The 26,444-nt window shown below is 39.0% G+C and overlaps 1 protein-coding gene across 1 annotated transcript; it reads left to right on the forward strand.

Annotated features, from left to right (window-relative positions):
• Window positions 1–5,947: 5,947 nt before the first annotated feature.
• Ostc (oligosaccharyltransferase complex non-catalytic subunit) lies at window positions 5,948–25,307 on the forward strand. Its single transcript, XM_020165105.2, has 4 exons — window positions 5,948–6,152; window positions 9,143–9,236; window positions 11,474–11,671; window positions 24,768–25,307. Exons 1-4 carry the CDS (start codon window positions 6,014–6,016, stop codon window positions 24,784–24,786), a joined length of 450 nt encoding a protein of 149 aa, XP_020020694.2. The 5' UTR covers window positions 5,948–6,013; the 3' UTR covers window positions 24,787–25,307.
• Window positions 25,308–26,444: the final 1,137 nt, after the last annotated feature.

Raw genomic sequence — 26,444 nt, forward strand, 5'->3', positions numbered from 1 at the left:
AAAGATGGTATCTTGATAGGTATTATGAGATTTGTCCAGTTTCTTGGAAAGAGCACTTTGGCCAGCATCACAATGTGGGGAGAACAAGAGGTAGGAGATGATGGGGATGTGAACTAATAGTGTGATATAAATGGAGAGGAGAGAACAAACAAAAAGACATTAAGAGCTGGGTACAGTGGTACATGCCTGTAAATCACAACCCAGAAGGAGGAGGCAGGATTTTGAGTTTCAGGCCAGCCTGGGCAACAGAGTGAGAGATCTTGACTCTAATAAACAAAAACAAAAACACACACAGGAAGAAAAAGGGAGAAAGAAAAGAGAAAAAAGAAAAGAGTTGGGGCATTGGTGGCTCACGCCTATAACCCTAGCCACTCAGGAGGCAGAGATCAGGAGGATCCAGGATCAAGGCCAGCTCAGGAAAATAATTCATGAGATCCTGTCTCAAAAATACCCAACACACACAAAAAATGGCTAGTGGAATGGCTCAAGTGGTAGAGCGCCTGCCTAGCAAGTGTAAGGCCCTGAGTTCAAACCTCAGTACCATGACCCCCTCCCCCAGCCAAAAAAAAGAAAGTAGAAGAGAAGAAAAATTAAGGGAGTACAATTGTTAGGATAACACATTGAAGGATCAAAAGCGATGAAGAGCCCAGGGCCCATTCATTGATTCATTCAACACATACCATGCGTCTTACTGTGTGTCAGCAGTATGGGAGTTGATGGGAATTCAGTAATGAAAAGGACATTTTTCCTACAACCAAAGTACTGAGTTTCTGATCTTACAGTTGGCTATCTGATGGTGCGGAGCAATAAATATCCAACCACCCTGGCTTGAATGGAAGCAAACACAGCAAGCATTTATCAGCAAGTTATCCACAGCCATGCACACCTGGGGAAAGAAACAGATGTGCTGGTGTTGAGGCCAGAAAGGAGATAGCCACTGTGTTCCAACAAAATGGTACTTAACTCTTTTATTTTAATTAGGAAAGTAAAAGTGTGGATTGCAGAAGAACTAGGTGATACATGCAATTTCCAGGAGGAATAGTCTATAATTTCACCTTTATGTCCTTTAAGATTTTTTGTAATGTACAATGCCTAGAAAAATCATACAACAAATGAGCCAATACTCTGCATATAATTTTGAGGTCTGATTTTGCTAATTTAAAGCCTACTGTGAACATCAGTTCATTTCAGAAAAACACCTTGTACAGTATCTTTTAGTAGTTCCTATTATTACACTATGTTCATGCTTTATCATGCATTTAATTAACCCACTATGTTCAATTAAGTATTTTTAATGTCTCAGAAGCAACTAAAGATAAGTGCAAATTTATTTTCCAGTTTTAAAAATATTGTCTCTTAAAACCAATGACATTCTTGTGGCCCACACTAATTTGGAACTATATAGTGCACACAGGTGAACTTGTCACCCACATATACCTTTCTGAACAATATTTACCATGATTTTCAAATGAGGGCGATAGCAACATGCATATTTACTTCCTGTAAATATGCAACTATCCCTCACACAACTAAAACGTGCTCTCTCCCCCAAAGTACAAACAAATTTCTTTTACACATTTTGAAAGATTATCTTCCCAATTCTAGATGATTCATATTCCATTATTTATATCCACAAGTTTAAGTAATGAGAGGTTAAATGCTATTAGCAAATTTTGTACTACTCGAAGTAGAAGAATGGGAGACAAAAAAATAAACCTGGTAAACATACACAAAATATATTCATAGAAAAATAAGGAAGAACAGTCATAACTATTACAGAGTTTATTTTTACCACTGGTTACATGGTCATAGCTGGTACTTACAATTGTATTGTTTCGCTACTTAATATCTCCTTATCCTCAATAAAAACCTTCATTGGCTGTAGCTTCCAGCCTGCTGGTATGGCTTTAACTTAATCTCTGGAAGGTTTGAGCCCCTAACAGTTCTGCCTCTATTGGCTTGTTCTCATCTTTCTTGCACTTTTATCACAAGATATGGGAATAATAAGAGACATTTCTATGAGCGTGGTAGTTTGCACCTGTAATCTCAGCTACTTGAGAGGTGAAGATTAGGAGGATATTAGTTCAAAAGGCCAGCCTGGGTAAAAAAACCCAAAATATAGTGAGACTCTATCTCAAAGACAAGCCAGGCATGTTGGCACATAACTGTAATCCATGCTATGCAGGACGTGTAGGTAGGAGAATCAAGGTCTGATGCCATTCCAGGTGAAAGGCATGAGACCCTACCTAAAAAACAAAGCGAAAAGGATTGGGGACATGGTTTAAGTAGTAAAGCACTTGCCTAGCAAGCAAGAAGCCCTGAGTACTGCCAAAAAAAAATTATTCCAGATATATTTTCCTTGCTGCCATCTTGTAATGACAATCCACTTTCCTGTTGATTGATCAGGATGAATACCCTTAGCCAATACAGTACCCTTTTATTTGTATTTTGACTTCCTGGTATGAGTCACTTGAAGTGACCACGTGACAGTCTCTTCTCCCAGTTTAATGGAACCACTGATGTGTCTTCTAGTGGAAGTATTCCTCCTTTCAGACTAAAACTTCTAGATCAGTAGGACCCAAAGTTGTGGGGATGGGAAGCAAAAATTTTACTAGTGGGTTACAAGAAGTAATAAGAAGATCCCCTATCAAGCAGCAGCAGCATATGTTAATCACTGATTTATAGCACATAATACATCTTGGAAGAGATCATCCTGCCTGGAAAGATGTTGATGTCATTACTAAATTTTCCAAAAGCCGGTCTACATAGTTGCTCAGGGTGATGGGGCCAGTGAATTCCATCCATCAACATAAGCCAGTTGCCACAATTCATTTGTGTCAAATGAGTTCCTTGTCTGGAAGCAACGCTGTGTGGTATACCACGATGATGAACAAGGCATTCTATAAATCCACATAGTAGTCCTACTGTTAGCAGCATTGTGGGGAAGGAAGGAAAATTTGTATCTACTGTGTCTATTTCAGTAACAGACAAGTGCCTACTAAGTCATGTCCTATGTAATTAAGCTGTAACTAGCTCATCTTCCTGAAGAATGGTGCTTGGTTGTGGACTCATTGCCTGTTTCTACTTTGGCAGATGGGGGACTCAACAGTGGCCCTAGCCACTGAGCAAACAGCATTTATAATCTTCATACCTCTGCCATGACTCCTTTGTCTGTGGACCCATTGGGCAAGGGCAGGAATGGATGGACAGAGAGGCTGACTAGCGTCTGTAGGATGGGCCATCCTGTCTACCTGATTATGGGCATCCTGTCAGCACAGGTTGCTCTTTGCTGAGTATCCACATGGGGCACAAATATCTTCACACTTTGTACCTGTACAGAGAGATCTAGTCACATGCCACTCCTCGTGACTGGCCAGTGTCCATAGATTACTGCAGACTTGCATCTCTTGCCATCATTCCCTCCAGGCAAAATGAACAACTGGTTACACTGCTAAAATTCTGCCCATTGGGCAGAATTTCCTTTACCACTTTCCTCTCCTCTCCCCCAAAGTGAGGCTGTAGTGCAAAGCCATCTATTTTCAGGTAATTATAGGACATTGGGCAGAACTGGCTGTAAAAACAGGTTCCCATCTTTTTCTTCTTCAGTCAACTGGCTATGAGGCATTCTCCATAATGTTGTATATATAGATTGGGAAAAAAAAGGCAATGTGGAGAAATATGGACCATGGGCACCTGCAGTTTGAAGGCTTCAAGACCTACTTGAGTTTGGTCTTGTGCATAATCCTTTCATTTGATGATGGAATACATTAATGGGTTATAGGTTGGATGATGGCAAACTGGTGATGGATAGTTCAGATTTCATGGTTACTTGTCATCCATGGTTAGTAGTCTTCACTAAGGAAGCCAGAAGATATTTCTCAATGGAGGTTATTTCCCTGCAGAGGGTGGCATAGGTTCAATCCAAAAATCCTAGGGCTTTGTGCTGTCCACAGACCCAAACATACCACTCTCTGGCACAGACATTCCAGGTAGTGTGGGCCCACATGCCAAAAGCCTTTGCATGTTCTGGGTCTCTCTTCAGACTAGCAGTAAATATGTTAAAATAGTATGACCAATGAGGCATTGGTTGCCTCCAAAATCCTAAGTGGTTCTCTAGGCAGGGTGTGTCTTTCATGGGGGAAAAGACCAGTCAGATGTAGCAATTGCTCTTAAAAAAAAAAAAAAAAACTCTACAAAATAATACTAAAGTTTATTTAGAAAAATAGTGTGAAAATATCCATAAATGTCCTAAATAAAATTAATGAGGGGTGACTAATCTTAGCAGATATTAAAATATATTTTCAAACTATAATTATTAATTTACTTTGGTACTAGAGAAATGTTTGACAAATAAATTGCAAAGAACATACATGTGAAATAATATGAACATATAGCTGACATTAAAGATAGTTTTCAGTTATCAGGAGGAAAAGGAATTATTTAATACATAATATTGAGACAATTGTTTTGCTATTTGGAAAAAATAAATCTAGATCCCTTCATTAGTCCATTCACCAAAATAATGAAGGGTAAACATATATTTTTACAGTAGACACTGGTATGCAGAGAACAAAATTCAGAAGTCACAAAGAAATGAACTGATAAATTTAGGTATCAAACTTTTGAGTAGAGCAAAAATTATAAAGAATTAATTTAAATGCCCCCGATAAAAGACAAATTATATAAATGAGACTATATATATATCAGAAGTAGCAATTACTCTTTGCCTTGGAATGGATATCTCACAATGTCACAGATCATTGACCCCTAGAAATGACATAGTCTCATTTGTCGATTTTTGTTTTTGTTGTCTATTCATTTGGGTATAAATATTTTTATTATTATGGTCCTCAAATCATTTGTCAATAATTGAGTTATTAACTAATTATAAGTGCAAAATCAAATTCATGGCATTTTGTAAAAACCATGGTTCACTAACAAGCAAGCAAAAAACCGAAAACATTGGCTCAATAATGTGTCAGTTTGTTTTGGATTTATAGAACACTTTAAACTCTTACTCCAAAAGGAAACTGACGTTCGTAGACCCTTAAAGGATTACATTGAAAAAACAAACTTTTTAGCCCATGTAGGCCATTCCCAAAACTAATTCCACTTGGATTGTAAATGTAGCCCAGATAAAAGAAGATGGCTCACCCTGTAGGAGTAGCAGTGGAATGGAGAAAAGCAGATAAATTATAGAGATATTTTGATAGTATGGTACAACCCAAAAAGACCTGCTGATGTTTTGGATGCAGCAGGAGAGAAATCAGTATGATTTCAAGATTTTTGGCCTGAGTGATTTTACCATCTACCAACACACAGGTGATTGAGAGAGGAGCAAAGTAGAGAGAGCAAGTTATTCAGGGTAGTATTTTGCTCTTGTCAGGGATCAGTTTCATGGCATCCTTTTGGGGACGTCCTGTTGATATTTGTGATAGATCTGAGCTCGATTAAAAAAAAAAAGACAACATATTATTTCAAACTATTGTTATTCTCTCCATACAACGAGATGTAAAAGCTCAGCGATTTAGGGACTTCTCAAGCTCTTGAGGAAAGGACCGCCAACAAGGCGGATCTTTCCAAACGTTCCCATTCATCCTACAGCTCAGTGAACTTGAGGCTTCCGACATCCAATCAGCTTGCAGATCCCCTGCGTCAGCAAGCGGGCGGGGCTCAATGGGAATCAGATCGCTGCGCTTCTCTGGCTTGGCCACGTCTGAAGCCCCGCAGGTCCTGGAAGGTGCATACTTCCTTATTTATCCACTAAGAATAAACTGAGCTCTCTATTCAAATTTAAGTTTTAAAATACTAAAAAATACATTATTTTTAATCACATCATTTAGCCTTCGTAGTACTTCTTTCTTTTTTTTTTCAACGAGTGTAAACGCTACTTCCGAGCTTGGCGGACCTGCCGTTCCGTTCCTCACGCATGCGCAGGCTGTAGGGAGGGCGGTCTTGTTTCCGGGTGGCGTGTGGGGCGTGAGGCCCGTGAGCTGGCTGTGCCGACACCAACATGGAGAGTTTGTACCGAGTACCGTTCTTGGTGCTCGAATGTCCCAATCTGAAGCTGAAGAAGCCGCCCTGGGTGCACATGCCGTCGGCCATGACGGTGTACGCCCTGGTGGTGGTGTCCTATTTCCTCATCACCGGAGGTAACGGGCTGCCGGGGCGGGAGGGGCGCGGAGGCGCGGTGGGCTGACCGGCTCCGGGGCGCCTCGGTCCGGCTGTCTCAGCCCGGGAGAGCATCTCTTGCTCCCATCTTTGAAGGGGTAGAAGGGAGTTCTGGGGTCCCACATGTTAGTCCTCATGCGCTGACCTACGTCTCGGGAACACTCATGTTCTCGTTCTTTAGATTCTCATCCCAGAGATCCGAGTTGAATGTTTTTCAAACCCAGCTTGTTTCTCTTTTTGTTACTTATACATTGTTTGACAGAGGTCTTGGGAAAGGCATGTTAGATCCATGGTTGATAAAGAAGGTGTTGGACTTTAAACTTCTCTTTGTCCCTGTGCTTGGAGTCTGGAGACCTAAGGGTCTTGTGCCCGATCTACAGTAATAGGAATGGGATTTCCCGAAACTACGGTTTTGATCAAACGTTTGAGACTGCTGATGAGGTTTGCAGAAGGCATGGTACGTCAGAGGGCAGAGGCAGAGAAGGAAAAAGGCATTACTGTTGAACGCTTTTCAGTGATCTCTATCTTCCAATCCTTGCAAGTAGAAAGTTGCAGAGGGGCGTTGCCTTGCCTGCTGGTGAGCTGGCATCTCCCTGCAGTCTTAGGGCCACCACCCATCCTAGCTAGGATTCCAAGATTTACTCAGGACTGCTTTTATATTTTGGAAAGTGGCGTATTTAACTCGGAAATTATAAAACTAAAGCTCTCCAGATTAACAAAAGTGATTCAACTTTTACGGGAATAGCCGTATTTTCGTCATTTGTGAGACTGAGTGGCACTGAAGAAGGAGACATATGAAACTGAGAGGGTTTAACTCTACATGGTATCTCTTAGTTTATCCTTCACCCTTGATCTAGAAGACTGGCAATTAACTTAAGTTCTTCTAAATACGTTAACATTTTAAACATTCTTATGTTGGTAAGGTACTGTATAATATTGCATTAGCATGAATATCTGCTCCACACAGTAGTGGCAACTTTTGGGGGAGGGGGGAGCGCGGGTACTGGGATTTGAACGAAGGGCTGCATGCTTGCTAGGCAGCATGCTACCCCTTGAGCCACTCTGTCAGCCCTAGTAGCAACTATTGAATATATGTAATTTAATATGCATGTGGCTTTAAAAAGAAATCTTCAGAGTCTTCATCTGCCAGTCTCTTTCCTGTAACTCTTCCCTCAGTACCAGAGCTTTTGTTAGAAGGCTGCTGCATTCTGGCCACTTTTTCTTTGTTGATGGTTGTAATGGTGGAGATGTCTCTGCCCCAACACCAGGGGAAGTGGAAAGCACACCTTTTAGCGGTCAAGGCCATGAGATACCTTGTACAAGGAATCCTTTTGGCCACTGGAAAGGAGTCTTTCCCAAAAACTGTGAGTGTATGCTTGTAAATAAACAATTTATATGTTGATTAGGGCTCCTGCCCTCCGGAAGCTCATGATGTCATAGCTGAGACATGTTAAATATCATATTTTTTTTCTATTACAAATGTCACAAATGCGGTGAAGGAAAAGAATATGAAGTTATGTGAAAATAATGAGAGTGAGAGGATCACTTAGATTAGACTGTGGTTCCTAAGGAAATGTCATGTAAGCCCCAATCTGAAGGGTTGGAAGGGTCTGCTATGTAGAGGGAAAAGCATGGACAAAGATGGGCCAAGAGACAAGTACAGGTTTTGTAGTTTACTTACAGTGTACTAGGTTGGGTGGCAGTGGGGATGGAGGGTGATATATGGAATTGAAAGCCCTGAGAGTTGAATTAGGGAGAGAATATAGAAAAGTACATGGATCAAACTCCGACAGACTGACATTTAGTGGTTTTGTAGAAGAGGAGGCTCAGCTAGAGATGTTACAAGAAAATGGGGGCGAAGTGTCAACAAAAGCTGTAAATGAGGTTATTTTTCCAGAAAATGGGGAAATGGGGTTACTGGAATGAGGGCTGCTGGGGAGCCTCCTAATATGATAGCTGAAAAGTGTCCATTGAATGGAGGTCATTCGCAACCAAAGTGAGCACTGCCAATGGTGGCAGAAGGTGAATTGGAGTGAGTTGGTGGATGAAGGGCAAGTTTGTTTAATCCTTTCCAGAAAGAAGTCTGACTCCCTTTAAAAAAAGAAGGCTTGAAATAGGATGTTAGGAGGGTCTCAACTCAAGGGAGGGTTGATGTAGGGAAAAGAGAGATCCAGAGGAATGAAGTCTCTGAGAAGGCTAGAAGGAATGGAGTCGATTATTTCAGAAGGGATCCCTCATTGATCAGAGGGACTCAGTATGGCTGGAACGAAGATGGGGAGGGTAAATGCAGGTTTTGTAGAATTGGGAGAAGGTTAGGGAATTCCTCATTTATTTTTGTCAGGCTGGGGTGAGAGAGACAGGCCTACTATGCTTAAGAAAAGCTGGTGATGAAGATGTTTAAGAACAGTGGAGAAGGTAGAGTAGATGTTGACAGTAGAAGTTGGGAACATGTTGGTGTTGATAGATGTTAATATTAACGATCATGGTGACCCTGTGACACAATCACGGGCATTACCATTAATGATGGTATCTCTAGTACTTCCAGTCACCAGGTGTTGTGTTTTAAAAATGTTTTACATTTAAGCAAGAAAGTTTTTTTAGCTGCCTCTTAATTTACAGAAACAAATGCAAGGCTATGTGGAACATTTTTGTGAACTAAAATAGAGCCAGCCTTTAATGTTAAATCTCTTAATGTGGGGTCATTCTTCAGTATTAGCAAGCATTATTGAATAAATTTCCTTTATAAAATTGATACCTCTTTTAGGGATCATATTGTCCCAGAAGTCATTCTGAAACATTGAGTTGAATGTCTGAGTGGTTTATGGAAAGCTTAGGATTTGTTAGGCCTCACTTGATTACAATAAGACAATCAAAGTTGTCCTATTTAAGTGTAAGTGAACCTGTAGAGACAGTGAAAACTAATTCTGTTTTTAGAAATGCAATCTAATCTGTATTGTTGTCTTCCATTTAGGAATAATTTATGATGTTATTGTTGAACCGCCAAGTGTTGGCTCTATGACTGACGAACATGGGCATCAGAGGCCAGTAGCTTTCTTGGCCTACAGGTAAAGATACTTTTTGAATGACTTGGTGGTGGGAAAGAAGGTTGTTAAGGCAAGCCTGTGATTCCAGCACTTGGGAGGTGGAGGCAAGAGGATGGCAGGTTTGAGGCTGGCCTGGGCTACATAGTGAGTTCAATGTTAGCTTGGACTACATGGCAAGACCCTGTCTCAACAAAAAAAACAAAAGAAAGCAGTGGAATTTGTGTGGTTATCTGCGGTTATACAGTACTTGGTTTAAAACATGGAATTCTGAAGTGGCAGAAGGTGGAGCAAGAGCAAGAATAAAAGTATATTAGTAATTTATTAGAAAATAAAGTAATTCAGGCCGGGCACTGTGTCTCCCACCTACACTACCAGCTAGTAGGCAGGCAGAGATCAGGAGGATCTCAGATCTCTGGTCAAGGCCACGCTGGACCACAAAAAACAAGAGCCGACCTCCAAACACAAGATAGACATGGTGGTGCGTGCTTGTAATCCTAGCTATGTGGAAGCACAGGTAGGAGGATTGTGGTCTAATGCCAGAACCTAGTTGAAAAATAACTATAGCAAAAAAAAAAAAAAAAAATTGGGAGTGTGGTTCAAGTGGTAGAATGCTTGTCTAATAAGCACAAGGTAAGTTAAAACCTATTTCACAGTGATTGATGTATCACCAGTTCACAGTAAGTTTTAGACTATTTTGGGGTTCAGCAAACTAGCCATTTTGTTTTCTTTTTTTGCAAATAAATATCTGCTGGAACTAGTTGTGTCCCTTTATATGCTAACTGGCTGCTGTCCACCTGTAGTAGGTGAGTTGAGTAAGTAACAAACCATATGGCCCACAAGCAGAAGTTATTATTTACTTTTTTAAAATTATGTATTTATTTATTTAGGTGCTGGAGATTGAAGCTGGGGCCTCTCATATTCTAGGCAGATGCTCTACCACTGAACCATACTCCTAGCCCTTTAAGATGTTTATAATATGGCATTTAAGAAAAAAATTGTGGGTCCCTAGACTATTCCATTAAATAAAAAAATTATTTTTTGAGACCTTAAATGATTCCATTTCCACATTGAAACAGCATTCCAGTGAGTTCAGGTCACCTGAGCAGTGTTTATCCTACTGCTTTCCATCATTCACTTGATAAGCATCTCCCCAAGCATAGCTATATGTTTATATTTACACTATGCCCTTGATGCAGAGAATTTTCTGAACAGATTTATTGTGATTCTTTGGGGGAGGAGCTTCCTGAGGGGGGATCTTTATGACAGGGAGCCCTTTGAACCTGGCTTATTTACTGTGTTTTCAGTGAAAGCAATTAGTTAATGGAAAATATATCCTATATCCTCTTTATAATGCCTATTTTTAACCATCTCTTAAATAGAGAAATTTGCTTTTTGAGGTTCCTGAACTCTGAGAATTCAAAACTGTATAGTCCTAGAAAAATCAGATTCGTATTTATGCATAAATTTGCATATAATGTAAAGGCTTATAATTTTGCTAGAGACTTTGTAGGGATCATGGGGCTTTAGTTAAGAACACTTGCTTTACAGTTATTTCCCTTTGAAACAAGATTTATTAATCATTATGATAAGACTTCAAGAAGCATCTCTAACCAGTTTAAAAGTAACTCAAGAATGGTAGTAGAAATTTAAATAGCATAACTTCTAAAAGCTAAGCAAAAATTTTGTATAACAGGTTCATACACATAAGATGATCGACTTTGTCAGTACTGGGATTTGAACACAGGGTCTTGCACTTGTTAGGTAGACACTCTACCACTTTACCCATACTGCTAGACCTTTTTGCTTTGGTCTTTTTGAGATAGGGTTTCACATTTATACCTGGATCTGCCTGGAACCATTATTCTTCTGTTTACCCACTTTTAAGCTAATAATTAAAAATTAGTATTAATCTTATTTAGACAGTTTGCTTGGTTGATATTTTAAGACTTTCTTTTTAAAATAGGCTACATAAAGATGGATTTTTTTTCTTGCTTTGGGGGTGGCAGATGCAGCTAGGCAAAGTTTTTGTCTGGTTTTGTTCACTGTTTCATACCTAGAACCTGGAATAGTGGTTGTTATATAATGCATCTCTCAGTAAGTTTTGTTCAGTGAATAAGCAGATGAATATCCAGAGATGTAATAAAAGGTTATAAGGGTAAGAATAAAAGATTAGCACAGAAATGTTTCAGCGTAAAGGGGAAATTTTCCTTTTTAAAAATGTTCATTTGTGTTGGCATGGTCTTTCTTTTCTTTTCCAGAGTAAATGGACAGTACATTATGGAAGGACTTGCATCCAGCTTCCTGTTTACAATGGGAGGTTTAGGATTCATAATCCTGGACCGATCCAATGCACCAAATATTCCAAAACTCAATAGATTTCTTCTTCTATTCATTGGATTTGTCTGTGTACTGTTGAGTTTTTTCATGGCTAGAGTATTCATGAGAATGAAACTGCCGTAAGTCGAATACTTTGTATAATAAGTAATTAAACTCTTGTTAGAAGTTGGTAAAATAATTACTTGGACAACATAAAATCATAGATTAAATTTAATGCTCATTGAAACAGATGAAAAAGTTTAAGAATCAAAGAAATTTATGATTTGCCATAGATTACTATAGTTAGTAACAAAATTGAGACCAATAAGTCTTCTTGGCTTTTATCCCTGTGAATATTCATGAGAAAATTTACTTTGCCTCAGCATCACTGACAAGAGATAGTTATTTTTCCTGTGAAATGCCTTTTGGATAATCTATAAAATAAGATTACAAAATTAATAGTAAGGAAGATTTGCAAGCCATTACTTGGTATTGCTCTTTCAATGTTGGTATGGGTTGTGTATCCCTGACCCAAAATTCAAAATCCAGAACTTTTTGATCACCAACATTTGGAAATTCCACACTGTGAGTCTTTATTTCATACACAGAATTATTATGACTGCTAGGTTTTGCTTGTAAGGTATATATAAAAGAATGAATTTGTGTTTAGACTTTGGTCCCATCCCTAAGATAGTTCATTATGTGTATGCAAATAATAAAAAAATATGAAATCTTAAACACTTCTGGTCCCAAGCTTTTTGGATAAAGATATTCAACCTGTATGAAGAAAACCCATTAAGTCCTGAATGGGAAATAAATTACTGCCCCATTAAAAGTTGGGGAAAGGATTAGATTTTATGTAGAACATTTATTTGAAAGATTATTTTAACTTAGAAAAATTTAAATATCTTTTTGTTTTGGTGGTACTAGGATTTGAACTAGGCCTTGTGTTTGCTAGACGTGTGTAGTACCCCTTGAGCCATGCCCCCAGTCCAGAAAAATTAAAGTATCTTTAAAAGAAAAATAAATTGGTTTTGTAGAAACATATAATTCCATTTGAGGGCACTAATTAGAAATGTGGGCAAGTCTGATTACATTTTCATGTGTTGATTTCACCTATGGATCCATTATTAACTACAAGAACTTTGGGCAAGCAGAACAGAAAGATGAAGTCTTAGTATTTTTTTTTTTTTTTTTAGGGACTGTTAAACATACAATGTCAACTACTGATTTTATAGTGTGTTTGAGTTTTCTAAGTTTGTTTGTCTTGTAGCTTAACCTGTCCATTGTCTGTAACATATCTGGAGTAGTATGGGCAGGCTTTTCTTAGAAATCAGAACTACTTATCCTATAGACATATATATTCCCAACTTAGCCCTGCAGGGAAGAGCACACATGATTCTTTGTCAGCTGAATATTTGTGTGGTCCTGTGACCCCTTCATGCTCCTCTGCCAGTGGCTCTTATTTTTGGCCAGGGAAACAATTCTGACCTGGCTAACTGTATGAAGACTTTTTTGTTCCTTTCTTCTGTCCCTATTGGAAATAATTATCCATAGCCTGGTAAATTACATTGGTAGGAAGAGACTAGGATTTCCCATAGCAGAGCAGGAAACCTAGAGGCCCCCAAAGAAAATAAAGAGGCTACTGAGAATTAACAACAGAAACTGACTAAACCTTTGGAAGCATGTAGCAAGCAGAAGGGAGCTGGTTTTGCCTTTTGTTCTCAAACAAACATGATAAACAAACATGTTAAAACAGTGAGTAGAAGACTTAGGTACAAGTTTGTAATTGGTTTATCTGAAAAATAATGGTCATTAGTCTGTCTTTAGCTTCCACTATTAAGACAGTTTTTTTTTATCAGTCCACTATTGTTTATTGCTGACCTGTGACAGTATAAGTACAGAAATTGACAGTAAGCATTTAGAAATTTTTATGACAATTTACAATGTCATTCATTGTACAATTAGTGATTTTTTTTAAGTTGCCATGTATTTTTTTACCTTTTTTAAAAAATTTTTTTATTGTTTTATTATTCATATGTGCATACAATGCTTGGGTCATTTCTCCCCCCTGCCCCCACCCCCTCCCTTACCACCAACTCTATTCCCTCCCTCTCTCCCCCACCCCCTCAATACCTGGCAGAAACTATTTTGCCCTTATCTCTAATTTTGTTGAAGAGAGTTAAGACAGTTTTGAGCTAAAAGTAGAATCCTAAATTTTTTTTAAGTTTTATCTATTTTTGCAGTACTGGGGATTGAACCCTGGGTCACATGCATCCCAAGCAAGTGCTCTGCACTGAGCTACACCTCCAGCCCCAAATCTTTTTTGTTCTTGATGGTACTAAGGCTTGAATTTTGGGCTTCATGCTTGCTAGGGCTCTGATGATGGAGCCATGCCTCCAGCCCTCAGCTGGAATCTTACAAATAAAAAAGTATCTTGATGTGTTACAGTGTGATGGCCTAAAATGAGGCTGGGTGTTTGGTTGAAAGTAGTTATAGTTCCTAAATTTACTCAAGTCTGTTATAAAGCTGTATATAAAACTACTCTTAAGTAGCTACTGTAACTGAGAACAAAAGACCTACTTTATTCAGATTGGCAAAATATTTGGACTAGTGTCTATTCAGCCTGATGAGAAAAGCTGGGAGCTCCTGAGTAAATCCTAAGGTCATGGGATCAATTTAAGAGAATAGATGCAGTCTTCAAGGGAGGAGAGAAATGAAACATAAATTAAAATGTAGTAATACTTAAATCAACATTATTTGGGGGATTATATGATACATACATGATTTTCCCACATAATTTAAAGTTTAATACATTTAGAATGTATTAAAACATTTTCTTTCCAAAGTGTTAATGTTTTATTGCCACCTGAACATTCATATTTATATTTGGGAAATATTTATCATTTATACCTTTTCTTTTTCTGTTTTTGAGCCACAGTCTTGTTTTGTTGTTCAAGAACTCCTTGGCTCAAGTGACGCTCTTGCCTCAGCCTCCTAAGTAGCTAGGACTGTAAGAGTATGCTGCCTGTTATTTGCTAGGTACTACAAGCATAATTGTACTTTCTTGCTTGAGGGTCATTTTACATTTATAATTGCATCTGGTAATACTTTTCAGTTTTTTTAGTGTAATTTATCACTTTGTTATCAGTGTATACCTGATACACCTATTTTAATTTTATCCTTTCCTCCTCCTCAGATAACTGATTATTCTGTAATTTGAGGAAATACACAATACTATTTGATTGCCTTTTTAAATAAAATTTTAAAGTTTAAGGAAGCAGAGTAATTGTACATACTTATGGGGTACAGGGTGACATTTCAATATATGTATGCAGTGTGTAATTGTCAGACTAGAGTAACTGGCATAACTGTGAGCCTAGGCCATATATTATTTCTTCATGCTGGGAATATTCCAAATCCTCTCTACCAGTTGTTTTGAACTATTCAATGAATTGTTGTCACCCATAGTTACCCTGCTGTGCAGTGGAGCTTAGAAGTTATTCTCCTATCAACTGTACTCTCATACCCACTGAACATTCTCTCTCTATCCCTGCCTTTCCCAGGCCCTTTGGGCTGCCTTTCATGTCAGTCCTGGACTAAGAAAAGCTTAATGAGCTAATTTTGTAACCATCCTTTCAGATGTTTGAGAGCCTCTTTCATTTGCTTCCAGAATTAGAGCTATATTCCAGAAAATTAAGGATAGAGAGTCTGTCAGATGAGTTGTCTCAGTGAGTAAAATCTTGTATCCGAGGTTCATCTTTAGCAAATGAGAGAGAAAACTAATGAAACAAAACATTTGCACAGCTGCTGAGGACAATAGGTAATAGAGAAAGTGAGTAGAGAATTTTTGGGCTTGCCATTTATTAGCTCTGAGACATTGGATTAGTTCTGTGAACTCTTAGTCTCAGGTTCCAAATCTGTTAAATGAATTTAGTAATGTACCCATAAAGTTATTGTCAAGATTAAATGAAAAGTTTTTTATGTGCTATCAAGCATAATATTAATGTTTTTATTATAAAGATAAACAGAATCCTAAAAATTCTGTGTTTCAAATTGGATTTTTCAAAACAGAAAAAAAGTGAGATTTCTGTTTCTAGAATTATTGGAGAAGATAGGAAAGTAGGAAGATAGCAGAACAGTTATGAGGAGACATGTTTTATGTATCTTTTTTTTTAGTGCTGGGGATTGAACTCAGGGCCTTACTCATTCCTGGCAGTCACTTTACCATTGAGCTACAGCTTCAGCCCTCATACCCACCTTTTTAGGATTGTTGCAAGGATTAAATATAATAATGCCTGTCATGCTATTTTTTTTTTCATTTTTCTTTTATTGTTCATATGTGCATACAAGGCTTGGTTCATTTCTCCCCCCTGCCCCCACCCCCTCCCTTACCACCCACTCCGCCCCCTCCCTCACCCCTCCCCCAATACCCAGCAGAAACTATTTTGCCCTTATTTCTAATTTTGTTGTAGAGAGAGTATAAGCAATAATAGGAAGGAACAAGGGTTTTTGCTGGTTGAGATAAGGATAGCTATACAGGGCATTGACTCACATTGATTTCCTGTGCATGGCTGTTACCTTCTAGGTTAGTTCTTTTTGATCTAACCTTTTCTCTAGTACCTGTTCCCCTTTTCCTATTGGCCTCAGTTGCTTTGAGGTATCTGCTTTAGTTTCTCTGCGTTAAGGGCAACAAATGCTAGCTAGTTTTTTAGGTGTCTTACCTATCCTCACCCCTCCCTTGTGTGCTCTCGCTTTTATCATGTGCTCATAGTCCAATCCCCTTGTTGTGTTTGCCCTTGATCTAATGTCCACATATGAGGGAGAACATAACGATTTTTGGTTTTTTGAGCCAGGCTAACCTCACTCAGAATGATGTTCTCCGATTCCATCCATTTACCAGCGAATGATAACATTTCGTTCTTCTTCATGGCTGCATAAAATTCCATTGTGTATAGATACCACATTTTCTTAATCCATTCGTCAGTGCTGGGGCATCTTGGCTGTTTCCATAACTTGGCTATTGTGAATAGTGCCACAATAAACATGGATGTGCAGGTGCCTCTGGAGTAACAGTCTTTTGGGTATATCCCCAAGAGTGGTATTGCTGGATCAAATGGTAGATCGATGTCCAGCTTTTTAAGTAGCCTCCAAATTTTTTTCCAGAGTGGTTGTACTAGTCTACATTCCCACCAACAGTGTAAGAGGGTTCCTTTTTCCCTGCATCCTCGCCAACACCTGTTGGTGGTGGTGTTGCTGATGATGGCTATTCTAACGTCTAACATCTTTTGTTAGGTTTACACCTAGGTATTTGATTTTGTTTGAGGCTATTGTAAATGGAATTGTTTTCATACATTCTTTTTCCATTTGCTCATTGTTAGCAATGCTAACCTTGCTATAGCTATTGATGATGTCTAGAAGCTTCTGAGTAGAGTTTTTTGGGTCTTTAAGGTATAGGATCATGTCGTCTGCAAATAGGGATATTTTGACAGTTTCTTAACTATTTGTATTCCTTTTATTCCTTCTTCTTGCCTAATTGCTCTGGCTAGGAATTCCAGTACTATGTTGAATAGGAGTGGAGATAGTGGGCATCCTTGTTGGTTCCTGATTTTAGAGGGAATGGTTTTAATTTTTCTCCGTTAAGTATATTTCTGGCTGTAGGTTTGTCATATATAGCTTTTATAATGTTGAGGAACTTTCCTTCTATTCCTAGTTTTTTTAGAGCTTTTATCATGAAATGATGTTGGATCTTATCAAAGGCTTTTTCTGCATCTATTGAGATGATCAAGTGGTTTTTGTCTTTGCTTCTGTTAATGTGGTTTATTACGTTTATTGATTTTCGTATGTTGAACCACCCCTGCATCCCTGGGATGAAGCCTACTTGGTCGTGGTGAATAATCTTTTTGATGTGTTGCTGAATTCGGTTTGCCATTATTTTGTTGAGGATTTTTGCATCAATGTTCATTAAGGAGATTGGCCTATAGTTCTCCTTTTTGGAGGTGTCTTTGCCTGGTTTTGGGATAAGTGTAATACTGGCTTCATAAAATGTGTTTGGCAGTTTTCCTTCCCTTTCTATTTTGTGGAACAGTTTAAGGAGGGTTGGTATCAGTTCTTCTTTAAAGGTCTGATAGAATTCAGCAGAGAATCCATCTGGTCCTGGACTTTTCTTTTTGGGGAGACTCTTGATTGCTGCTTCAATTTCATTTTGTGTTATAGGTCTATTCAGGTGATTAATTTCCTCTTGGTTCAGTTTTGGATGATCATATGTATCTAGAAATCTGTCCATTTCTTTAAGATTTTCAAATTTATTTGAATATAGGTTCTCAAAGTAGTCTCTGATGATTTCCTGGACTTCCATGGTGTTTGTTGTTATCTCCCCTTTTGCATTCCTAATTCTACTAATTTGGGTTTTTTCTCTCCTCATTTTAGTCAGGTTTGTCAGGGGTCTATCGATCTTGTTTATTTTTTAAAGAACCAACTTTTTGTTTCATTAATTCTTTGTATGGTTTTTTTGGTTTCTATTTCGTTGATTTCAGCTCTTATTTTTATTATTTCTCTCCTTCTATTTGTTTTGGTATTTGCTTGTTCTTGTTTTTCTAGGAGTTTGAGATGTATCATTAGGTCATTGATTTGGGATCTTCCAATCTTTTTAATATATGCACTCATGGCTATAAACTTTCCTCTCAAGACTGCCTTAGCTGTGTCCCATAGGTTCCGGTAGGTTGTGTTTTCATTTTCATTGACTTCCAGGAACTTTTTAATTTCCTCTTTTATTGCATCGATGATCCATTCTTCATTAAGTAATGAGTTATTTAGTTTCCAGCTGTTTGCATGTTTTTTGTCTTTACTTTTGTTGTTGAGTTCTACTTTTACTGCATTGTGGTCAGATAGTATGCACGGTATTATTTCTATTTTCTTATATTTGCTGAGGCTTGCTTTGTGCCCTAGGATATGATCTATTTTGGAGAAGGTTCCATGGGCTGCTGAGAAGAATGTATATTGTGTAGAGGTTGGATGAAATGTTCTGTAGACATCAAGTAGGTCCATTTGATCTATTGCATATTTTAGATCTTGGATTTCTTTATTGAGTTTTTGTTTGGATGACCTATCTATTGATGATAATGGAGTGTTAAAGTCTCCCACAACCACTGTGTTGGCGTTTATATATGCTTTTAGGTCTTTCAGGGTATGTTTGATGAAATTGGGTGCGTTGACATTGGGTGCGTACAGATTGATGATTATTATTTCCTTTTGGTCTGTTTCCCCTTTTATTAGTATGGAATGTCCTTCTTTATCTCATTTGATCAATGTAGGTTTGAAGTCTACTTTGTCAGAGATAAGTATTGCTACTCCTGCCTGTTTTCGGGGGCCATTGGCTTGGTAAATCTTCCCGCCTTTCATCCTAAGCATATGCTTATTTCTGTCGGTGAGATGAGTCTCCTGTAAGCAACAAGTTGTTGGATTTTCTTTTTTAATCCATTTTGTCAAACGGTGTCTTTTGATGGGTGAATTAAGTCCATTAACATTAAGCGTTAGTACTGATAGGTATGTGGTGATTCCTGCCATTTAGTTGTCTTAGTTGTTTGAAGGTTTGATTGTGTGTACCTAACTTGATGTTACTCTCTACTGTCTTGCTTTTTCTTATCCTGTGGTTTGGTGCTGCCTGCCTTTTCATGGTTAAGTTGGGTGTCACTTTCTGTGTGCAGGATCCCTTGCAGAATCTTTTGTAATGGTGGCTTTGTGGTCACATATTGTTTTAGTTTCTGCTTATCATGGAAGACTTTTATTGCTCCATCTATTTTGAATGATAGCTTTGCTGGGTAGAGTATCCTGGGGTTGAAGTTATTTTCATTCAGTGCCCGGAAGATCTCACCCCACGCTCTTCTTGCTTTTAATGTTTCTGTTGAGAAGTCTGCTGTGATTTTGATGGGTTTACCTTTGTATGTTACTTGTTTTTTCTCTCTTACAGCCTTCAATATTCTTTCCTTAGTTTCTGAACTTGTTGTTTTAATGATGATATGTCGTGGAGTAGTTCTATTTTGATCTGGTCTGTTTGGTGTCCTGGAGGCCTCTTGCATTTGTATGGGAATATCTTTCTCTAGATTTGGGAAATTTTCTGTTATTTTGTTGAATATATTACGCATTCCCTTCGCTTGCACCTCTTCTCCTTCTTCGATGCCCATGATTCTCAAGTTTGGTCTTTTGATGGAGTCAGTGAGTTCTTGCATTTTCTTTTCACAGGTCTTGAGTTGTTTAATTAATAGTTCTTCGGTTTTTCCTTTAATTACCATTTCATCTTCAAGTTCTGAGATTCTGTCTTCTGTTTGTTCTATTCTGCTGGATTGGCCTTCCGTTTTTGTTTTGCAGTTCTGTTTTGTTCTTTTTTCTGAGGTTTTCCATATCCTGGCAGTTTTCTTCTTTATTGTTGTCTATTTTTGTCCTGAGTTCATTTATCCATTTATTCATTGTGTTCTCTCTTTCATTTTGGTGTTTATACAGTGCTTCTATGATTTCCTTTATTTCTTCTTTTGCTTTTTCAAATTCTCTATTTTTATTGTCTTGGAATTTCTTGAGTGTCTTCTGTACATTTTGGTTGACCCTATCCAGTATCATCTCTATAAAATTCTCATTGAGTACTTGTAGTATGTCTTCTTTTAAATTATTCTTGTGGGCTTCATTGGGTCCTTTGGCATAGTTTATCTTCATTTTGTTGGAGTCTGGATCTGAGTTTCTGTTCTCTTCATTCCCCTCTGGTTCCTGTACTAATTTTTTGCTGTGGGGAAACTGGTTTCCCTGTTTTTTCTGTCTTCCCGTCATTGTCCTTGGTGTTGTTACTGTCCCTGTACTGTGTGTAATTAAGTATTTTCTAGCTTGTAATAATAACAATGGTAATATTTAGAATGGAAGAGTGAGCTGAGATGGAAAGCAAGAAGTTAAAGAAAAGGGGAAAACAAATATACAGACAAGAGGGAGAAAGCAGAACAAGGTATCAGACAAGAGAGTTTCAAAGGTATAAACAGGGAGTGTTAGTGTACTAATCGACAGTAAGCTGAACAGACAGAGTGACAGAGAGAGGATTGAAAATCAAAGATAACACACACACACACACACACACACACACACACACACACACAGCCCCACCAAGTGTCCCCAGTTCAAAAGCAATACAGTTTCAGTAAGTTTTTCGGCTTGCAGGTGTAATTCGGTTGTTCTCTCATCAAAGGTAGGGAGAAAAAGAAAAAAAAGCGTCTGGAGACAGTTCTGAGAGTGGTATCTGCAACTGTGGCTTGCCTGCCTGCTGCTCTCAGCCTGTAGCTGGCGGCGTTATTTATGCAGATCTCTGGGGTGAGCTTAGCACTCACCTGGTCCCACAGGCTTTGTTTGCTCAGAGTTCTCCTGTGCGGGGGCCTTTGCCACAGGCTTTCCCCTTTCCAAGCACTGGGAAAGGTGACACTGCCCCGCGTTGTCAGGCCTGCGTGTTTATTTACAGTTCACGTGGGAAGTGGGTCTTCCCTCCTCTCACAAGCGTCCCCGCTCCTGGTTGCTGGGCGCGCCCCGCTCCCGCCAGAGCCTCTCCAGCCCACCTGGCTTGTTTATTTACAGTCCCGGGAAGGATTCCCTTCCCCCAATCTTAAGCGCTCAGGGTACCCCACCCTCTTTCCAGCGTGTCTTAACTGTTCTTATTGCTTAGTACTCAGTTTCTCTTTTTTTCCCCGGGTGGAGGTCAGTCTGTCCAGGGGGCTGTTGCTGCTCTGGCCCAGGCTTGTCTGTGGGGGAACCACGGTACCGCGAAGCTCACCTGGTCCGCGTCTTCCCAAGCCGTATGGGCGCCAGCCACTGGCGGCCCGGCGGCCCTCCTGGTTTCTCCGTTTAACATGAAGTGGAGATTCTCTGCGCCGGCTGGAGGTGTGGAGGGGTCAAAGTTATGCCTTTTCTCAGTGATTATGCCTGCAAAGTGTGTCTCCAGCGTCTCTCCAAGATTTCACTATAGGAGGGTCGCTTTCTGCTTCCTACCTCTAGCCGCCGTCTTGGAATTCCCCCCTGTCATACTATTTTGAGAAATTTCTATCAGTGCTAGCCTAGAACAGTGCCCACCTTAATATATAGAAGGGATTCAATGATTATGGAAAGAATGGGTGCCTTAATGTAGAGGTTAAACAGAAGATCCATCTTTGGTGTCTTCTACCCATAGTTTTTTTTTTTTTTTTTTTTTTTTCATTTTTCTTTTATTATTCATATGTGCATACAAGGCTTGGTTCATTTCTCCCCCCTGCCCCCACCCCCTCCCTTACCACCCACTCCACCCCCTCCTGCTCCCCCCCTCAATACCCAGCAGAAACTATTTTGCCCTTATCTCTAATTTTGTTGTAGAGAGAGTATAAGCAATAATAGGAAGGAACAAGGGGTTTTGCTGGTTGAGATAAGGATAGCTATACAGGGCATTGACTCACATTGATTTCCTGTGCGTGGGTGTTACCTTCTAGGTTAATTCTTTTTGATCTAACCTTTTCTCTAGTACCTGTTTCCCTTTTCCTATTGGCCTCAGTTGCTTTAAGGTATCTGCTTTAGTTTCTCTGCATTAAGGGCAACAAATGCTAGCTAGTTTTTTAGGTGTCTTACCTATCCTCACCCCTCCCTTGTGTGCTCTCGCTTTTATCATGTGCTCATAGTCCAATCCCCTTGTTGTGTTTGCCCTTGATCTAATGTCCACATATGAGGGAGAACATACGATTTTTGGTCTTTTGAGCCAGGCTAACCTCACTCAGAATGATGTTCTCCAATTCCATCCATTTACCAGCGAATGATAACATTTCGTTCTTCTTCATGGCTGCATAAAATTCCATTGTGTATAGATACCACATTTTCTTAATCCATTCGTCAGTGCTGGGGCATCTTGGCTGTTTCCATAACTTGGCTATTGTGAATAGTGCCGCAATAAACATGGATATGCAGGTGCCTTGAGTTCTTGGTTAACTTTGATTGTATTTACCCATAGTTTTACTTGTTCCAACATGGCATCTTTATAACATAGTATTTCTTCATGGCCCTCATGTTTTCTTAAGGTAGTGCTGTAAGTAAATTTGGCAACTTTGACACTTTTCTTTCCAAATGTAAGTTGGCAATAATCCATGGATTGATAGTACACGAGCACAGATCTCACACTGCTTCAAGGCAGGATGCCACAATATGAGGTTCAAAGTGCATGTTCACGTTCGGTATATGCCAGTGGCGGGGAACTATCCCAAAGAGTCCTCAGTGGCCTAAGCTAGCTGGTCAGTACCTTTCTCTGTGTGGTGCACATAGTAGTGACACTTTAAGTCTTATTGACTCTATGTTGGGAAGCTCTTAAAGTATACTTTTTGTTTTTTGTTTGTTTTGCGGTGCTGGGTTTGAACTCAGGGCATCATGCTTGCAAAGCAGGTGCTCTACCACTTGAGCAATGCCTCTAGTCCAAAGTATCCTTTTTGTGAAGCATCAGACATAGTAGCAAGTTTCTGTAATGTCTTCCAAATCACTGTATATATCCAAAAGGGCCTTTTTGTTTTTCTTTTTATTTAGTTTAGGGGATGGGGAAAGTGAGTATTGTGCTGTATTAAGAGTTGTAAAGGTAGTTGTATTAGCTGAAAGTTCTCTACTCAAAATGTGGATTGGCTGGCTGATACTGCAGAAGGAAAAGAGTATATGAATTCTGGGTAGGTTGCATTGTCTGCATGTAAGGCTAAGTCTTCCAGGGAGTCAGTAAGTCCAGAAGCCAGAAGGGAGGAAAAGCCAGTTCTTTTGTAATACGTCATGTGGTAGGCTTCAGGTGATAAAGTAGTGTTTAAGTCAAACCATACAGGGGAAGAAACTTGAGATTCTGTTAGAGGCAACTTTTTTACAAGGAGAACACATATACTATATAAGAAGTATATCATTGGTAACACCCAGGGCAGTAACTCCATTTTGCAGATGAGACTGAAGCTGCCCAGGCTTACCCCGTGAGTGACAGAGGCAGGGGCAAAAGGAAAGGTTCTAGAGGCATGGATCAGTACAGAGTGTTAAATCCTTTCTTAGTGCGGATAGTCTCACATAAATTTTGTATATATTTTTTCCTTATCCTGCAGATTCATTCTTAATAGATCTCAAGTGTTCATTGCAAAATGAAAGTTTGGTACTTTATAACGTCAAACTTAAATCCTTTCACTTAAGATTTTAGGGTCTAACTTGTACATTTAATAAGAGGATCTCTTATTTGATCTTGAAATTTGAGTCTATCAAAAGGTACTGCTAAAGCACCTTACTGGTCTCTGAGCACTCTGGGCATTTCCTAAATGAATAGAGGTATAGAGGCAGATGCTTCTACTTACTCTGTCTCCCTGCTCCCTCTTTCATTTTATGTTTTTTGCAGTACTGAGGGTTAACTTAGGCCCTTGTGCTTGAGCCATTCAGCAAACCCTTTTTGTGTTGATTAATTTTGAGATAGGGTCTCCATTTATGCCTGTGCTGGTCTGGACCGTGATCCTCCTATTTGTGCTTCCCTGAGTAGCTGGGGTGACAGGTACACACCACCTCGCCTACCTATTGGTTGAGATGGGGTCTTGCAAACAGTTTGCCTGGGCTGGCCTTGAGCTGTGATACCCCCATCTGATTCCCAAGTAGCTAGGATTACAGGCTGGAGCCACTGTACTTGGCCTACACATGTTTCTTGAGGGCTCAAAAGCTCCCAGGTATGAGTAGCTTCTTATTCCCACTGTCTCCTAGGGTAATAAATTAGGGTTTTTAGAAACCCAAACCAGTTTCCATAAAAAAAAGGTTTGCTTTTTATTGTAATTTTGAGAGTCCAGTAGAGATTTGATTCTGACTTGTTTTGAGACAGGATCTTACTGTGTATGTAGCCTAGGTGTCCTCCAATTCTTGATGCTCCTGTTTCAGTCTCCCAAGTGCTAGACTTACAGATAGCACCACTATGCCTGGCTTGATTCTGACTCCTTTTAACATTTACATAGTATTTTCTTTTTGCTTGTTTTTTCTTATTCTGCTTTATTTAGTATATTGCTTTGTAAGTTTATACTGTTAGGGAAAAGAGTAATAGAATTCTATTTATTGGTATAAAGGAGGGGCAAAATGTGACTTGAGAACCATAGAAATAGCACAATATATTTTGGGATTATCATTTGATTCTTATAAGATTTGTTTGGACACTTTCAAATTCTGCCTCCTGCTCATTTTTTGTGTTTGTAAATTTTATTTCTGCAGAGGCTATCTGATGGGTTAGAGTGCCTTTTGAGAAGAAATGAATGAATACTGGATTTGCTCCTGTCATGAAGTTTCAAAGGCTGTAGCAACCCTCTGAAATGTGGAAAGAATGAAGAGCAGCAGTAAAGGAAGCATGGAGTGAGAATCTAGGAAGCAGAGTTTGGACCCGAATGGCTTGGTATCACAGTCAAGTTTATCACAGTATTTTTTGCTGCTGACCTTTGCTGATGTACCAATGATGTTAAGTGGTATTTTCTTCATAGTTTTTTTGTTTCTTAAAGAAAATATACTCCTCTTCTAAAGCTGTGATATTGAATAAAGTGATTATTTTTTACAATCCCCTTAACATGTTTTGGAGGTGACATTTCTGATTTTCAGAAATTAAATCAAGAGGCAAGATCCTGTGAGCTGAGAGCTCTGGATGGCTGGTCAGCTTCACCGACGGTGCTTTGCCTTTCAGTGTGCGTGTGTGTGGTAGGACTGGTTCCTGAACCATAAAGATGTATGAAAGGAGCAGAAATAAATGATTTTTCTAATTAATACCTTCTATATTTGTTTTTTAACTGACTGGTAGTATTAACCTTTTTGTCTATAAATCATTCACTCCCATTTTGTGCTCATCTTTAAGACCTCAAAATAACAGTGGGATGTCTTGTGACATGCAAATATTCAAACATGGCTACATTTCTGTGTCAGAGTTGTAACAGTGAGTGTGCTAGATGAAAGTTCCTGTTGGGTGTTCCTTTTTTAGTTGACATTTTGAACATGTGAAGAAACATTGCTGGACCCTACTAGTTTTCCCCTCATTTCTTCTAGCCACACCTTTGAGTTCTGCCTGGCTGGCTTCTCTAATGGCTCAATTCATATTCTAAGATCTTTAAGTTTATGGTAAAATTTTCTCTCAGGTGAGTCCCTACCCCCTCAAATTCCAAGGGTAGACTAATTGCAGCTGTTCATTAAAAATCCATCTGTTTCTTCACAAAGTGTTGAATACATATTTATACTGGGCAGCACTGACTGAGGATGTTGTCATGAATAAGAGACTCTGCCCTAGTAGTTTACATTCAATAATCAATAGCTTAAAAATGTTATAAACTGTCATATTGTTAACGACAACAAGGAAAAATAAGGGAGGTAAGTGAATACTATGCAACATTGTGACAACAGGCACAGAGAAGGGACCACTGTGCTCCAGAGCTCTGAGAAAGGGAAACAACTAGTATGTACCTGCTGACGACTCTAAAGGTTGAGTTTATATTAATTACATTTTTTTTTTTGGTTATTTGGTCTTATTTTAAAACCTTGCTCACAATGGGGGACAGAAACCAACACAGGTGGTAGGACTCTGAAAGGTCTGCCGTCATAGTGAGTAGGTGACAATCCTGCTATGCACCACCAGGTGGTACTGTTCAGATTTGGTGTTTTTCTATTTCAAAATTTAAAGGTTTTTTTTTTTTTGGGGGGGGGGGGCGGTGGATCATATCTACTTAATACAATGAGGAATATTTAAATCAATAATATTTAAAAGTATGTTATCAGTATATATATAAAGCATCTCCAGTCAATAGAATATTGGGGAAAGTGCAGTGTTTATGTGAAGAAACAAAATTACACGTGTACTAGGTTTGAAATGTTTCAGGAGACATGAAACCAAAATGCCTCAACCTAAGGGAAAGT

The sequence above is a fragment of the Castor canadensis genome, chromosome 9, assembly GCF_047511655.1.
Source record: "Castor canadensis chromosome 9, mCasCan1.hap1v2, whole genome shotgun sequence".
NCBI lineage: Eukaryota > Metazoa > Chordata > Mammalia > Rodentia > Castoridae > Castor > Castor canadensis.